We start from the raw sequence: 15,976 nt of genomic DNA, 5'->3' as shown, positions 1-15,976 counted from the left end.
GGACAAAACCAAGGAGAATGAGACACAAAATCGACACCAAAAGAGGACACTGGAAAATACTGATAATCAGAGTTGTAAACAAAGAGAGCTCTGAGGAAGTAAAAATGATGGTTTACTTTATTTTTCATCCTAAGAGAAGAGGACACAAGCAACAAGACCTAGTGAGAAGCTCAATCAGGGTAACTGAATTTTTAAAATTCTTCTGCAAGTCTGAAGGGTGGACAAATGTAAGAAAGGTTTTATTCCATGTTCTGCAGTTCACATGAATAAGAAAGTCTAATTCTAAAAATCTGAAAATTATACTCAATCCTGCCCCTGTTTTTACCCCATGGCACACAGTAGAAATGCCTTTTGCAAGTAAATAAAAGTAGTTAATAACAAATGCTTCCTTCAAGGTGAAAAAGGAACTCAGTCAAACCAACAGACTCATTTCCTACCAAGTCACTCCTATGCCTTAAAATTCTAGTCAGGATTATCGGTGCACAAACACTCTACTGGGATGAATTCAAGCCCTACGACCGGAAGAAAGACATAGAAATGCAACTAAGTGGTCACGTTTGTGTTAACAACCAGACAGAACTCTAAGACAGCCACAGCATAATTCTTCAACATTAGACTAGGCTACACATACCACAAACTGTAAACCTGAACATTTTAGCTGATAGAAGTTCAAGAATGGCGACCAGCATTTATCTGCCAACAAGTGAAGGTCTATGCTTCCAATGCCACCTGAGATCTTAAATGGAAACATAGCATTTGCTTCCCTCTGGGCAGATTAAATAGCACTTCTGGATGCTAACACACAAGCACACATCTACTATACCTGAACTGCGCTTATCTTAAATGTCACCTTGCCGTCTGACACTAGTATATCCTAGAGCAGAGTTATAACGTCAGGCCATTGCCAATCACTTACTATCTTGAATATAGCAACCAAGTGACTACTGTCCTTTGAGATATTCATTATATCCTATAAATCTGATTCCTGATTTACAAGTTGTTGCCCCAAAACTAATGTAAAATGTAGTTAAAGACAGCATCCAAGCCCCATGAATTGAAGAACAGTCCATCTGCAGAGGCAAAGCTGAACAAGCACACGAATATTTAAGGGGCCTTGGAGGCTGATTTTGTCAATTTCTAAGCTGTAGGTGGTAAAACTGCATGTCCAGCTGTGCCATTAAAACTTAGATACAGACTAGGGAAACTTCTGGGAATTACTGCTTATCCCAAGCAGGCAAGGAAACATCCTCTGATGCATGCCGGGAGGAGGAACAGACAAATCTGGCAGAGCACGTAAGATATCAAGCTCTTAAGTCATAGGAATAAAAAGGGGCAAATAGACAACGACAAAGAAACAGTGTTATATGGTATCTATGTAATTTCTATGGGAAATTATTTTATTAAGATATTAGTGATATTTTGTCCTAAAAGTTCACAGCAGGACTCCATAAAGCTCAGTAATGGATGCGATCCTCTGTAACAGCATATACTTTTAATGGCTCCAAAAAGCTAAGTAGGGGGCTTCCCTGGTGGCGCAGTGGTTGAGAGTCCGCCTGCCGATGCAGGGGACACGGGTTTGTGCCTTGGTCTGGGAAGATCCCACATGCCGCGGAGCGGCTGGGCCCGTGAGCCATGGCCGCTGAGCCTGCGCGTCCGGAGCCTGTGCTCCGCAACGGGAGAGGCCACAGCAGTGAGAGGCCCACAAACCGAAAAAAAAAAAAAGCTAAGTAGGAACATCTTGACTTCTGTGCTTAAAATTCACTCAGGTAAGTAGTAAATCTTGCAGAAAAGTTGTGTTTTAAAGACATAAGGATTAAAAACAAAACAAAATACTCTCTTCGGGAAACAGGAGGCATACTCAAGGTAGCAGCGTGGTTTTAGGCTACGGGCTCTTTAAATACTGGCCCTATAACCTCCCAGCTGTGTGTTTTTTGGCAACTTAAGAAACCTTTGTGCCTCAACTTTCCCATCTGTAAAGTGGGCATAAAAACAACAGCTGTCTCAAAGTGCTGCTGAGGGTATTAAGGACATGATGACCTGTAGTCTCCCCAGAGAAGCGCTTGGCACGTGGGAAGCATATGTTTCAGCTCACCCTTAGCCTGAAGATGAAAACGCACAACACATCACAAAGAATGCGTGTGTTAAATGAAAAAGGAGATAAACTCTGCACTCTGAAACTGGCATTTAAACAAGGATGTTAAAGAAAACTAAAGGGTCACCAACCAGATGTCTTAAGATAGCTTTAAGTGGTACCCAGCTGGCTGCATGGAGGCAGTATCTTCCTCAGCCACCCAACCGATTCAGCTTCTAAAACTCAATATTGTTTATTCAACAGAGCGGGTAGCGTTTTAAGGCAGTAAGATGTAAGAGAGAAAATTACAATGATCACAGCCCCAACTTTTTATTTATTTATTTATTGACTATTTATTTTTGGTTGTGTCGGGTCTTCATTGCTGCGCACGGGTTTTCTCTAGTTGCAGCAAGCGGGGGCTACTCTTCGTTGCAGTGCACGGGCTTCTCATTGCGGTGGCTTCTCTTGTTGCGGAGCTCGGGCTCTAGGCACGTGGGCTCAGTAGCTGTGGAACGCGGGCTCTAGAGCGCAGGCTCAGTAGTCATGGCTTGCGGGCTCTAGAACGCAGGCTCAGTAGTTGTGGCTCGTGGCCTCTAGAGCGCAGGCTCAGTAGTTGTGGCGCACAGGCTTAGTTGCTCTGTGGCATGTGGGATCTTCCCCGGACCAGGGATCGAACCCGTGTCCCCTGCATTGGCAAGCGGATTCTTAACCACTGCACCACCAGGGAAGTCCCTCACAGCTCCAACTTTGATCAGAGTCTAAAATGCCTCCTTCATGGCCTGCTCTTCTGTTCTTCCCTGTGGCTGGGGACCTTGTGCCTGCAAAGTATGTCAGCTGTGAGAGGAAGGCGGATGGGCTGCAGCTTCTCAGAGTCAAAATCTCTGCAAATATAAGTGTCTTTAGGGAACTCCCTGGCGGTCCAGTGGTTAGGACTCAGCGCTCTCACTGCCAGGGCCTGGGTTCAATCCCTGGTTGGGGAACTAAAATCCCACACGCTGCGGTGTGGCAAAAAAAAAAAAAGGTCTTTACTTGGTATCAACAAACCCACACACACGTGCGCGTGCACACACAACCACAAACGACCATATACATGCGCATGCACACATACCACACACACAAAGAGGCATACACAGACACAGCTCCTCCTTGGGGCGTTCTGATGGAAGAAACGCTGTCAGCTGGAAGACTTGGCCTCAGAGTACTAGAATTCTTGATGAGATGGCTCCGTACATTTTATGTACAACATAAAAAAAAACACAGGGATTTTACATTCTGAGTGTTTCCTCCTTTATGGAGATGTCTTTTAGGGCTGCAGCCTACGAGCATACTGCCCAAGATAATAGGATGGACTTCCGGCTCCAGACCCTAATTCCATCATCGTTGACACAAGACTTTATCCTCAGAAGTCTCCGGCATCTGCCTTTAAGAGGACACAACAAACCAGGGCTTCTGCCTTGCAGAGCTGCCTTTCCCTACAAACAAAGAGCTCTCCTCCCTGTGGCTGAGATGCAAAGGCTTGGGTTGGTGGAGATGCCACGGCACACCTGCATCTCTGTCACGTGGCTGCACCCTGCAGAGTGGCACGTGAGGAGGAATGCAGGGAATGCACTATTCCAGCGAGCACGGGTCAAGCGACATCCTCACCCTGGGAACTACAGAACATCCCGGGAGAAGCTGGACAGGGTCTCCGGAGAAGGAAACTCTGAGGGCTGCGCTCCATGCTTTGAGTCACAGAGCACATGGCTTTCGCCCACGTGCAGGTCTGGGGTGATGATCAGATACCCCAGTGCTGGCAGGAGAAGGCAGAGGATGCAGTCGCAGGAAGAGGCTATGATGCAACTGTAAGGGTATAACTGAAAACAGACTCTCCATCACCATCAAAATAGCATCAGGGGCTTCCCTGGTGGCGCAGTGGTTGAGAGTCCGCCTGCCGATGCAGGGGACACGGGTTCGTGCCCCGGTCCGGGAAGATCCCACATGCCTCAGAGCGGCTGGGCCCGTGAGCCATGGCCACTGACCCTGCGCGTCCGGAGCCTGTGCTCCGCAACAGGAGAGGCCACAACAGTGAGAGGCCTGCGTACCGCAAAAAAAAAAAAAAAAAAAAAAATTGCATCAAAGTAAAGTGTGGCTGCATCCTCCTCAATGGGGTGACAGTTGACCTCGGTGGGACCCCTGGGACTGGGGTCACCAAGTCACACAACTTCTGAGGACAGATGGCATCTGACGTTGTAGGAGCAGCCCTCTCCCACCCTTGTCCCCAGGGTATGGAACGCACAGCCTGGGTGCTAGGACACGGCCACTCTGCAGGGGAGATGCAGCACAGGTCAAGTCCACGTGCGGGGTCAGGTGTCCACACGCACGCCTCCCAACCACACCCGGGGCCGCCCGGCTGCCTGACTCAGTGACCGCCTTTAGCTCTACTCAGTCGAGTAACGGAGTCGTGTTTTCACTACCGACATGGCAAGTTTATCTGCCGGATCTAGTTAAATGCAGAGGCCCCAAGTTATTTCATTGCTAGACGACAAGGACGGGTTTGTCGTTTTCAGCTACAGCATCCAGCAGAGCAAGGAGAGCCCGAGTCTTCCTGTAGATCCAGGACAGCGGGTTTTGTTTGTTGTTTGTTGAAGATAGGCCACTAAAAACATGAACACTGCAGCTCTCTAGACTCATTCTAAATCGTCACTCACAAAAGGTAATCCCGACAGAGAAAAAAGGAAGAAACTCCTCGTGCTTTAAGTTCCTCACTTTCTGGGTGAGGATTCAGATCCCAAGAGAGAGCAGGTGGAAATGCAAGAGGCCAAGGCCAGGACCCCTGCTGTGAGCGCTGGCCACGTTTATATCTCCAGCTGTGAGAGGCCGCTCCCTCCCGAGCCTCTCCACTTAATTCTCAGATGTTGTCTGATGTGAGGAAGGAGGCTTCAGCCACAGCAACGTATGACTTAAGATGGACAACACTTACTTCGGCTCAGTCCTAGCGGAGGCCTGCTCAGAACCCACAGCTTACGGTACACAGGGCCGATTTCATCCCTGCTGTCCTGGAAAGGAGCATCACCCACAAAAGGCAAAGGGAAAGGCCCTTGCTGCTATGAATTTATCCATAGGGTGGACAAATCATTAAAAAGAGGCTCAGGAAAAACGTAAATGAAAACCACAATGAGACATCGTACACGTGTATCAGAAGGGCTAAAATGAAAAATGGTGACAATAGCAAATGCAGACGAGGATGCAGAGAAGCTGGATCTCTCTTACATGGCTCACGGGAATGGAGAATGGCAGAGTTTCGCAGTTTCTTACAGAACTAAACATATGATTACCATGCAGTCCAGCATTTGCATCCCAGGTCGGCTGTGCCAGAGAAATGAAGACTTAAGTTCATACAAAAACCTGTACAGGAATGTTCATAGCAGATGTATTTGTAATAGCCCCAAACTGGAAATAGTCTAGACATCCTTCAACAGTAAAAATGGGTAAACCACCTGTGGCACATCCATACTAGGGAACACTAACTCAGCAGTGAAAAGGAACAAACCACTGATCCGAGAACCTAAATGAGTCTCCAGGGAATTAGGCAGAGTGAAAGAAAAAAAGTCAATCATCCCAAAAGGTTACAGCCTGTATGATTCCATTTATATAACATTTTTGAAATGACAAAATTTTAGAAATGGAGAACAAATTAGTGGTTGCCAGGGATTAGGGAAGGGGGAAGGTCACAAATGGGGAACCACAGGGACCCTTGTGGTGAAGGCAATGTTCAGTGTTTTCACCGTGAGGGTGGATTTGAGAACACATGCATGTGAAAAAATTGCAAGAAACTAAACACAAACACTAATGAGTACAAGTCAAGCTGGGAAGATCTGAAGAAGATGGGTAAATTGTATCAATGTCAGTTCCCTGGTTGTAGTTTGGTGCTAAGGTTTTACAAAATGTTATCATCAAGGAAAACTGGGTAAATGGTACACAAGATCTCCTGTCTTACTTCTTACCGCAGCACTGACTATGAACCTACAATTATCTCCATAAAAATTGCAAAAAGAAAGAAGCAGAAAAAAGAAGTCAACAGAAATTCCTTCTAGAAACCACATGCGATTGAGAACCCCATGATCTTTGTTGGCGCTTACAGAAAGTATAAAACCCAAGTGCTAGAAAATTAACCAACAGCCCTCACAAGAAGATGAACAAGGCACGTGCTTAATATTTAATACGTGTGATGAAAATGCTCATGACGCTTTCCAGCTGAAATACGTGAAATGCAAACACTTTTCAAAAAACTCCCACAGAGCTGAGAATCGCTTTGGGTAACAAACACACATGGTTAAGATTAGATGGCAAACTGATGCCCTTGACAAAGGTGAAGGGAAAGGCGGGTCATGTTCATGTTTGTTTTCTCCAGGGGGCAGAGCCCAAGTTCTCAGCCCCAGAGCCTGTGCTGGCATAAGCAAAGCACCCAATCTCCAGGCCCATTTCTCCAAAGAACCATTTGCATCACAGAAGGGGGAGCACCCTGTACATTGTGGGAGACCCCATGGTATCCAAGCAACACCTCCATTCCCACCAGACATGAATCAGGCACCTCGTCAAGGAGAGCCTTCCCCTGTACTCACTTATTCTGCATCATGTTCATGATCACCCAGTCGAAAGGGTAGACATTCTTCCCAATGAGGTTCTTAAACATGATGAATGTTTCCATCAGAAAATCCTGAAATAAAAAAGAGAACACTGAAACAACCCACCCAGAAAAAGGTGAAAACCAATGCCCCCTGGAATAATTTTACATTATAAATGACTTTTTTTTTTTTCTTTTAACTGAATGAGAACGTACGAAAAAGTAATGAAGATGTATTTCACAGGAGGTATGTATTACACTTCTGCCTTTCTGTTTGCCTGAGCACCTCCTGTCCCGGAGAACTTTTTCAAGGACATATTAAAAGATACTCCTTGGGCATATCTAAGAGTCACAAAGAGTCAGTCCCCAAAGGTTACAAATACATAGTCACACTCTTTCTGCTTAAAGAAACCTTTTAAAACAGACATAACACGCAGGTCGTAACTATGTCTTATATTTACTCTACAGAGATTTTTCATTATGAACAGGGCCCATTGGGTTGAATATGTGGTATTATTATCCTTTCCTTTTTCTTATGTAATTTAACAGCTGAAAGGCTCAAACAGGAACTCCTGACCATCTGCACCTATTCAGCTCCCAGTAAACCATTTGAGCATGTGGTCGCATTCCAGACTCTTTTATGTGGCATCCTCAAATCCATAAGCTCCTCAGTTATACCTCTGTTGTCTCCTAGATGGTCCCTGAATTTCACGAGTGGTGCCCTGCTGCCCCACCTTGCTTCCTGGCCAATCAGACCACTCCTGGCATCGAGAAGGGGTTCCCCTTTCCTAGCGGGTCCACTCTGTGCCTGCCAGAATTAGGAGAATTTCTTGAATCTGACAGTTTAGTGCTTATTCTGAGCTAACCTGAACAAAACAAGTGGTTATCCTGAAAAGCACACATCCCGGTAGCCCGGGATGCATGCTCCCTCAAGATCTGGGTGGGAAGGGGACAGGCAACTGAGAATTCATGTAGGAAAATGAGGTCATAGTCAGAGACGGCCAAATAGAGTGGATGTTTCTCATTTATTTAATCTACTGATTCATAATTAGGTACAATGGCTGTGAAGGCCAAGGTGGTGAACAGGATTTATGCAGCCAAGAAAGCAATTCCCAGCACAAAGTTCTACCCAAGAACTTCTTGCAAAGAGACACCAGTTCCATCGACAGCAGCAATAAGCCGATGTTCAGAGATGCTTCCTCTGCAACCGTAACAGCAATGCCAGGTTACAGGGAGTCATCTCTGCCTTGGGAGGGGTTTGTCGAGCCTCCTCCCATGAATAAAAACTCAAGGAGCAATCGTGATCACCCTTTATACAACAGAGGCCTCCAGTGCAGGAGAGGTTAGGATCCCGGGCAGAGTCAGGAGGGAAAAGTCAGTTCCATGTCCTCCAGACTCTGCCCACAGGAGCCCTGACCAGCAGGGCTTGTGAGCAGGGGTGTTCTAGGTGCCCCCTGACACAAGGAACAGTTTCTCTCCCCAGTTTAATTACTGAAATTCATACTTCACTCCTTAAGTTTCCCCACTTTGTCGAGAGTTTCACATTTTAATGACCAGGTTGCCTACTTCGCCGGCTGAGTGCCGTAATTTAGTCACATCTCTATTTGCATGAAGTTGCTGGCGTTCTTGCTGATCACTCCTCGAAGCCTAATAATTGAGATACAGGGTCTGGTTTTTATTATTCTAGAAGAGAAGCATATTTTCCCAATTCCTTTTTTTTTCTCCCTCTAGGAAACAGAGTCCCGTACTTCATTAGTATGGCTCAGCTGTTAAATGTTGGTACTTTGCTGATCAAACAAAATGCTGCAGATTGCCGGAGATGAGGTTTTGCAAGGCTCCCCTGTCAGTCTGCATAATTTACTGGCCATGGCGGCAGTCCCCACCATTGCATTTGCCTAGAACGGCCGACGAGGCTGAGCAGACTATTACAACTGCTATCTGCAAGTCAAAGAGGGGAGTTGGAAGATTAACGAGATATTTTGTGAAAATTTCATCTTTTTAAAATCAATCCATCCCTGCTGCATTTTTAGATTATTCACAAGATGCTCCATATAATAAGTGGACAGCTCTAACAAGAGCCATCAGTGTATTCCACAGGCAAAATCTTCTTGTAAAACCATCTGCTTCTGTCCATCTCTATACCCACCCACTTGGATAACTGATCATCCTTTTTCACCTGGACTACCAGCAGGGCATCCTAGCCCATCTACCTATGGTCATTCTTGTCTCTCTTAGTCCCCACACTTCACCCAGGGTGACCTTTTCAAATTACAAATCAGATCAGGGCACCAACACTTCCCCCAATCTCCCACTAAACCCACGTCCTCAGGGGCTTCCCAGTGTTCCTAGATTAAAGCCAAAGAGTCTTGATTCTCGGAAGTAGGAAGTCACCATTCTCTTAAGTCAGAGAAATAACTGTTTCAGACAAGGACCATCAATACATGCTAAACTTATCAGGTGAAAGATTGCTAGAGGAAGACCTTTGCAATTTTCTGCAGATGCCAAAGTATTACCCAAAGATTACATGATAATCTTCAAGGGGCATGTATCTTCACAACAGAGAGGTCTGGGAGTTACTCCCTTTTAACCAAGTGATCAAACCCAGCATCATCAGTAGTGGTCAGCCCAGCATTTCCAGACTCCCAACAGACACACCAGGGAATGCTTTAACACCAACTTCTATTCCGCTTGCCAAAAGGGTGAACTTGAATTTTAGATCAAGCTTCCAGTTTGCAGGACATAGGAATTTGCAGAAACAAATCTGTACACAAGGCAGCAATCAAAAATTCCAGAATGGGTGAAAGTCTGCAAAGCTAGCGACTTTATCCCTTCAAAAAAATAAATAAAAATGAAATAGAATTTTAAAAAGCAATGCCATGAATGGGAAGGAAAAACAAGGTGATGAACTCATTCTAGAAAAAAGAAGAGATGAATGAGAGATAACCAAATACAACGTGTGAATCCAGACTAGATGCAGATTTGAGAAAGCCTATAATGAAATACAACAAAGACTGGGGAGAACTGAGGAGAAATTGGAATACAGATGGTATGAAGAGATGACTGTTATGTTCTGGAAGGTCATTAAGGCCGTTGACTATTGTCCTCAACCTTGAGAGATACTTGCTGAACCACTTACATGTTTCTCACATACTTATGGGATTTGGCTCCATAGAAAGAGGTCCATAGAGACACAGGGGAGGCAAATATGGCAAAATGCTTCCAACTGATGAATTCAGATGACAGGAATAATGGTTTCCATTGTACTACTCTTTCAGCTTTTCTGTATGTCTGAAATTTTTCAAGATAAATAGAGCAAAGAGCACAAGCAAAATGGAGAGAATCAACATGAGATCAGTGAACTGTATCACCGTCAACATTCTGATTTTGACATTGTTCTATAGTTTTGCAAGATGCCACTATTGGGAGAAACTGGGTAAAGAATACAGGGGTGCTCTGCATTATTTTTTCCAGCTGCATGTGACGCTACAATCTTCTCAAAATAAAAAGTTTACTCAAAAAATAGATGCTCTAAAAATAATTTTAAAATAATTAAGGGAAAAACAGTAAATAAATGATACAGAAACGGAAACCAAACAAGCAGAAAAACACAAAGCCTCTTATCATGACCAATGGGGTCCTGCGCAGTTTGATGCCCCAGCACCTGTCTGGCTGCACCTCACCCCCGGGACTCTTGCTGCTCTACCACCTACAGTGAATGTCCTCTCTTCTATTCCTCGATATTCCACAATCCTCTCCTTTGCAAAGAAGGCTTCCTGACCACCCGACTCAGTCCAGTCTGGCTGCTTTACAGGCATCATTCTTTTGGAGCACGGATAGCCTGGGTTATCTGAAGGACTCCCTGATCACCTGTGATATTCTCCACTAGACTGGGGGCCACGAGAGCAAGACCCGTCTGCATTGCCTGCTGTCACCTCCTCCGCCTGTTAACACAAAGTCAGTCTCCAATAAACAGCTATTGAGTGAATTCACTATAAAAGGATTCTGCACCCCCAAACTCATCATCCAGTGGAGACAGTCTTTGGTAAAGCTTCATCTACGAGGAATGGTCACAAGAAATAAAGAAATGGATGCTCAGAGCAAGGCTCCTCCTGCTACTCATGACATTCCCTACACAAGCTTGCGAATCACCCTTCGGTGGCCATTTCACACGGAAATCAAGGCTCTTTAAGACCAGGCCTGCCCAATAGCAGAATGTTTCCCAGGCAAGGACAGTCACCTGGCAAATATTCTTGCTTTCATAATCCCTGTGAGCATCCTCACCACTTTCCATTTGTGAGAAGTCACGCTGGACCACCCCAGCACAGGCTGCTGGTTGACTGGGATGGACAAGGTACAAGGGAAGGGGCAGTGGGCAATAGCCACCAGGTGAGGTCAAGGCAGGTGTCGGGTAGGGGTTCCCAGAAGGTGTTGGGATGGAAGCTGAATGGAGGCAGGAGGGTAATCCAGGAGGAGGATGCTAAGAGCTCAGAGCTCTGCCTGACCGGGCTTCTCTACATAACCTACAATTGCACAGGACTGGGAGAGGCCACAGAAAGAGGCGGGGATGCACGGTAGCCTGTGGCTGCCCCTGGGTCCTCCTTGGAGATGAGAGGGACCCCATAGCCTGGTTCTTTCACCCTTCGCCGTCCTGTATCCTGCATTCACTCAACCTGTAACCAATAAGCGTTACTTCCACCTGCACTGTTCTTGGATACCTCATTATTCACTCAGTCGCTCCACAAACATTCCTTTATGGCCACTTAGTGGGAATCTGGGACAAGTGTCAAGAGAACAGGCTCCACTGGAAGGCCCAGAGTACTCCTCTTCACCTCTGATCTTACTATGGACACTGAGTAAGTTCTCCACCTGTGGTCCTGCTTCAGTAACTGGGACACAAGACAGCTAGCAGCCCCTTCTTCAGGCCAGCATCTCCACTGCAGAAGAACTTAAAGACCCCACATGGCTCACCATCCTAAAGGGACTGTCTCTGTTATGAGAGAGTTTTGAGCCAAACGCGTCCACCCTTTTCCTTTCCTGGATTAGCCTTTCAGTTCCATGCTGTGCTCCATCCTTCCACTGTCTTGGGGTCCAAAGGGTCACTTGAGAGACTGTAAAAGTACCAGTTCTGAGGCCTGTGACTTTGGTGTTGATAATAACTGAGATTTTGTATGGGAATGACTCATCCAACCAAACCAGAGCTGAATTTGAAAACCTGAAGAAGCACTTCTTACAAGGAAGTAGTCTTGAGAAAATGATCTAGGCTCTTCGTACACTGCATTACTAATTAACTTCCAATTATTTAACACACAACGACCTTTCATTTTTGTGAGCATTTGTCCTAGTAGAAAAATAGTCAAATACCCTCTATGTATAGTTAATAGATAGGAACACATTTTACAAAGTTCTGACCAATTAACAACAATAAAAAAGGTTTACAATCCTTGCAGTATGAATTTATGATATCCAAACCACAAATGCCATTTTATAATGGAAATCCAATTGTCTGCAAATAATTGCTGTTCTGAACTACTGTGTCTAAGGAACCAAAATCCCTTGGGATATCAGGAGCACAACATGCAACAAGTATCTGATGATCTACTCTGTGCAAGGAGAGAGGGTACACACTTGGAATTCAGCAAATTACAGTCATTTTTAAACACTATTTTGTATAATCGCTTTTCACAATACATTGAAGCTTCCCTATCCACTGCAACACTGAATAATTCAGATTAATATATATATATATATATATATATATTTTTTTTTTTTTTGCGGTACGCGGGCCTCTCACTGTTGCGGCCTCTCCCGTTGCGGAGCACAGGCTCTGGACGCGCAGGCTCAGCGGCCATGGCTCACGGGCCCAGCCGCTCCGCGGCATGTGGGATCCACCCGGACCGGGGCACGAACCCGCGTCCCCTGTATCGGCAGGCGGACTCTCAACCACTGTGCCACCAGGGAAGCCCCAGATTAAATATTTTTAACAGTTTTCATGAATAGTATGATTTTGATCATGTGACTATTCTGATAAAGGGCAAATAATTAAATGGAGTCCTAAGTTTTCAGCACAGGTAATGCTTCTCATTCTGAAAAGTTTATTATTCAGCCTGAAGTGTTGTCTAGGAAATTGTTCATAAAGGTTCAGCTACAACTATCCTTCCCCTGATCAAACATGAGGCATGAAATGTTTCACATGGCAAATCTGACTTCACTATGCCATGACTGCTGAAGAATCACAGGATATAATCACATGTGCTATATGTTACACGCCTGAGTACAGTCCTACATTAAACTGCTCGTTAATATTTTTAAGGAAGACTAAACACAGAGACACACAAACACATACACATTCTTGCTCCTTGACTTTTATTTAAGGAAAATTGCTATGATTTTAAGGTATAAATCCATTTTTTAGAAATTTAAATACATATATTTATTATTATTATATTAAATATTATATATATAATTTAAATATACATATGTACACACACACACATATAGCAGCAACAGTTAATAAGGTAGTTTTTTTAATTAGAATTAATCCTTTGGAAAAAAGCCTTAAATGCGTTGTCTCTATCCCTTAATAAGATTGATGTAAAGTGCAACCAACCTTGTTCTGGAAACGCTAGTAGAACTTGCTGCAGTCTATAGGAATCTAGGGGCCTCAGAAATGGAGTCTGTGTTCCCAGACAGGAGAGCCGAGGTGGACATATACTCAGAAACTCTGGAGACACATTGGCTGCGGCTTCACAGAGGACATCTGCTGTATGGCCCTGCGATGTCAGCTTGTTACGGACAGAGCTCCTAAGTTCCCCTCTGTACGTCTCCTAATTAAGTTGTATCATACTCTCACTGAGGATGACTAGAGAATTATTTCGAGAAATGCTAATGAGCCTCCGTGACTAAAGCTAATTAATAAAGGAGCACAATTTAAGGCTGACAATGCTCCCTGGCTTCTGCTATTGAAAACCAATCAATAAATGAACAGCAGTTAATGACAGACTCTCCATGGGTAACATCTCCAAATTTTCCGTGACCACAAAGCATGGGAGAAAAAAGAAAAGGGACTTTTCTCGGCTGACACCCTGAATCACTCCCCAGGTCAGTATAAGGAGAGAGTCTGTATCTTGACCCTTATCTTCTTACAAACACGCCTTTAGTTAGACCATCCCTGGTGGCTTCTGAAATCAAGTGGAGACAAGTCCAAAATCATATTGAAAATGGAAATACTTACATCAGCGTTTTGCCTAAAATGCTGGCCTCAAAACACAGTTATAGAAAGTCAAAGTTACACTCACCACCACATCGGTCCTCATTTTCCCAAAAGTCTTGATCAAATGGGCATAATGATAATCTTCCATTTGTCGTAAAATAGCTGTCATACAGGCCACGAAGTTTCCCTGTAAACAAATCAAAAGATACAATGAGATGAGGAGACCCACAACACTCATGGGAGAAACTGATGTAAACTAAGCATCTGGGATCAAAGCCCACCAGGGAGAAGCCATGTGCCAGGCTGGCCAGCTAAGAGAGCGGTCACTCCAGCCTCACCATCTTTCCTTTTGCTACATTTCCTTCTAACTACATTAAATGTTTCCTGATACATGACTGTCCAGTCTGGAAAAAACAAGCTTGAAATATTCTCGAATTAAATATGTGCAATGAAAGACAGGCTCGAAACCGCCACCACTGTGCGTTGTGTTCCCTGGAAAGTTGCTGCCCCTGTTATCAGGCAAAGTGTGTGTGCAGCCCCTGCTCCTGGGCTGTGGCAACGAGAGGACTTTTATTTCTCAAAATATGCCTCTATCCCCCTTGGCCAACTTGGAGGCAATAACCACCGACTCCACAATGAGTTATGGCTCACTTCTCCTCCACCAGAAGCATGTGAGGAGGAATGCAACCTCATCAGAATATAAAGTGGGAGAGATGGGGAATTTCTCGTACCAGACAGAGCTGGCAGGAAAGGAAAAGAAGGGGAACAAAGAAACCACCAAACAAAATCAAGACATGGAGAACCTGAGGGGCCAGAGCACTTAGCAACAGAAGTGACCAGCATGCAAGCGGCTGTGCATGTGGATGTGTTTGTGTGTGCAGGTCTGTGCACGTGTGTGTGTGTGCAGACACACTAAGGGGGATTTGGTCTAGCGGGGGAGCAGGGGGTTAAGCAGTCCCATTGCCATTAACTGCAATGTATCACTTCTGGGGTTCATGGCTAACAATTTCCTAAAAGACTTCTTTGCTTTTAAATATCTTCCCCTAAAGTAATGATATTTCAAGAAACAGAGGACATATATTTTCTCCCATTAAACTAGCACAAGTCTGGTAAAATTATAGGATGAGATATACTTTGAGACATGTCCTTAATTTTGCCTTATTAAATGAGTTCACAAATTGCGTTCTTTTACTAACTGTTTTACAAGCAATGTATTTGAATGCCTAAATATCTCTCGTATTCATTTCAAATGCATGCTCTACAGTGAAATGTTAAAGCCCAAAATTTTTTCGGATCCATTTTATATCTATAATAAACATATATGCTTCCAAATGGGTCCTCAGAGGATGCGTTACGTAAGTTGAACAAGTAAAATAATGATAATAAGGTATCTTCCATTTGCCCAGAAATGTAAACTATTTATTAATGATGATAATTGCTGAAATTTAGATTTCAAGTTGATGTTTGGGGAAAGAGCTAAATAATGCTTGTTTTCCTTCTTTGGAGGAATGATCCGTAAAATGGTAAAATGTCTATTTATGAGCATACACTTTTTTTGTTTGTTTGTTTGTTTGTTTGTTTTTTGCGGTACGTGGGCCTCTCACTGCTGTGGCCTCTCCCGTTGCGGAGCATAGGCTCCGGACGCGCAGGCTCAGCAGCCATGGCTCACGGGCCCAGCCGCTCTGCGGCATGTGGGGTCTTCCCAGGCTGGGGCACGAACCCGTGTCCCCTGCATAGGCAGGTAGACTCCCAACCACTGTGCCACCAGGGAAGCCCGTATGAGTATACACTTTTGAAATATGTAAATATTTGGCATTCCGCTGAGCTCAAGAGAAGCCGCCTTTGTATCTTCTTTACTCCTGATGAGATGCCACCTTTGGGATATCAGTCTTCATAACTTTACACGTTGACCAATTGCAATATGTCAGGCGCTGTGCTGAGGCCATTAGAACCATGGCCTCATTCAATCACACCACAGATTCTCATCTCGTCCCATTTTATAGGCAGTAAAACTGAGGCTGAGTGGTGTTCCCCTCTTGATGAGAATATGGAAAACCGGCTGTGAACCCAGCACACCAGCTACAAGGTAGGT

At 44.7% G+C, this 15,976-nt stretch overlaps 1 protein-coding gene across 1 annotated transcript in view; it reads right to left on the bottom strand.

The window, feature by feature from the left end:
- Window positions 1-15,976, bottom strand: part of DOCK1 (dedicator of cytokinesis 1) — a 527,459-nt gene that overhangs the window by 191,831 nt on the left and 319,652 nt on the right. The window contains exons 28-29 of the mRNA XM_089898353.1: window positions 13,970-14,071; window positions 6,673-6,767 (exon numbers count right to left, since the gene is read on the bottom strand). Coding sequence (XP_089754479.1) covers window positions 6,673-6,767; window positions 13,970-14,071 — 197 coding nt within the window. The remainder of the gene's footprint in view (window positions 1-6,672; window positions 6,768-13,969; window positions 14,072-15,976) is intronic.

The sequence above is a fragment of the Delphinapterus leucas genome, chromosome 16 (genome assembly GCF_059928025.1).
Source record: "Delphinapterus leucas isolate spDelLeu-1000000601 "Yukka" chromosome 16, BTC_Dleu_Yukka2, whole genome shotgun sequence".
In the NCBI taxonomy this organism is placed as follows: domain Eukaryota; kingdom Metazoa; phylum Chordata; class Mammalia; order Artiodactyla; family Monodontidae; genus Delphinapterus; species Delphinapterus leucas.
The sequence above is the reverse complement of the archived record's forward strand: the minus strand, read 5'-3'. Positions and strand labels throughout refer to the sequence as shown.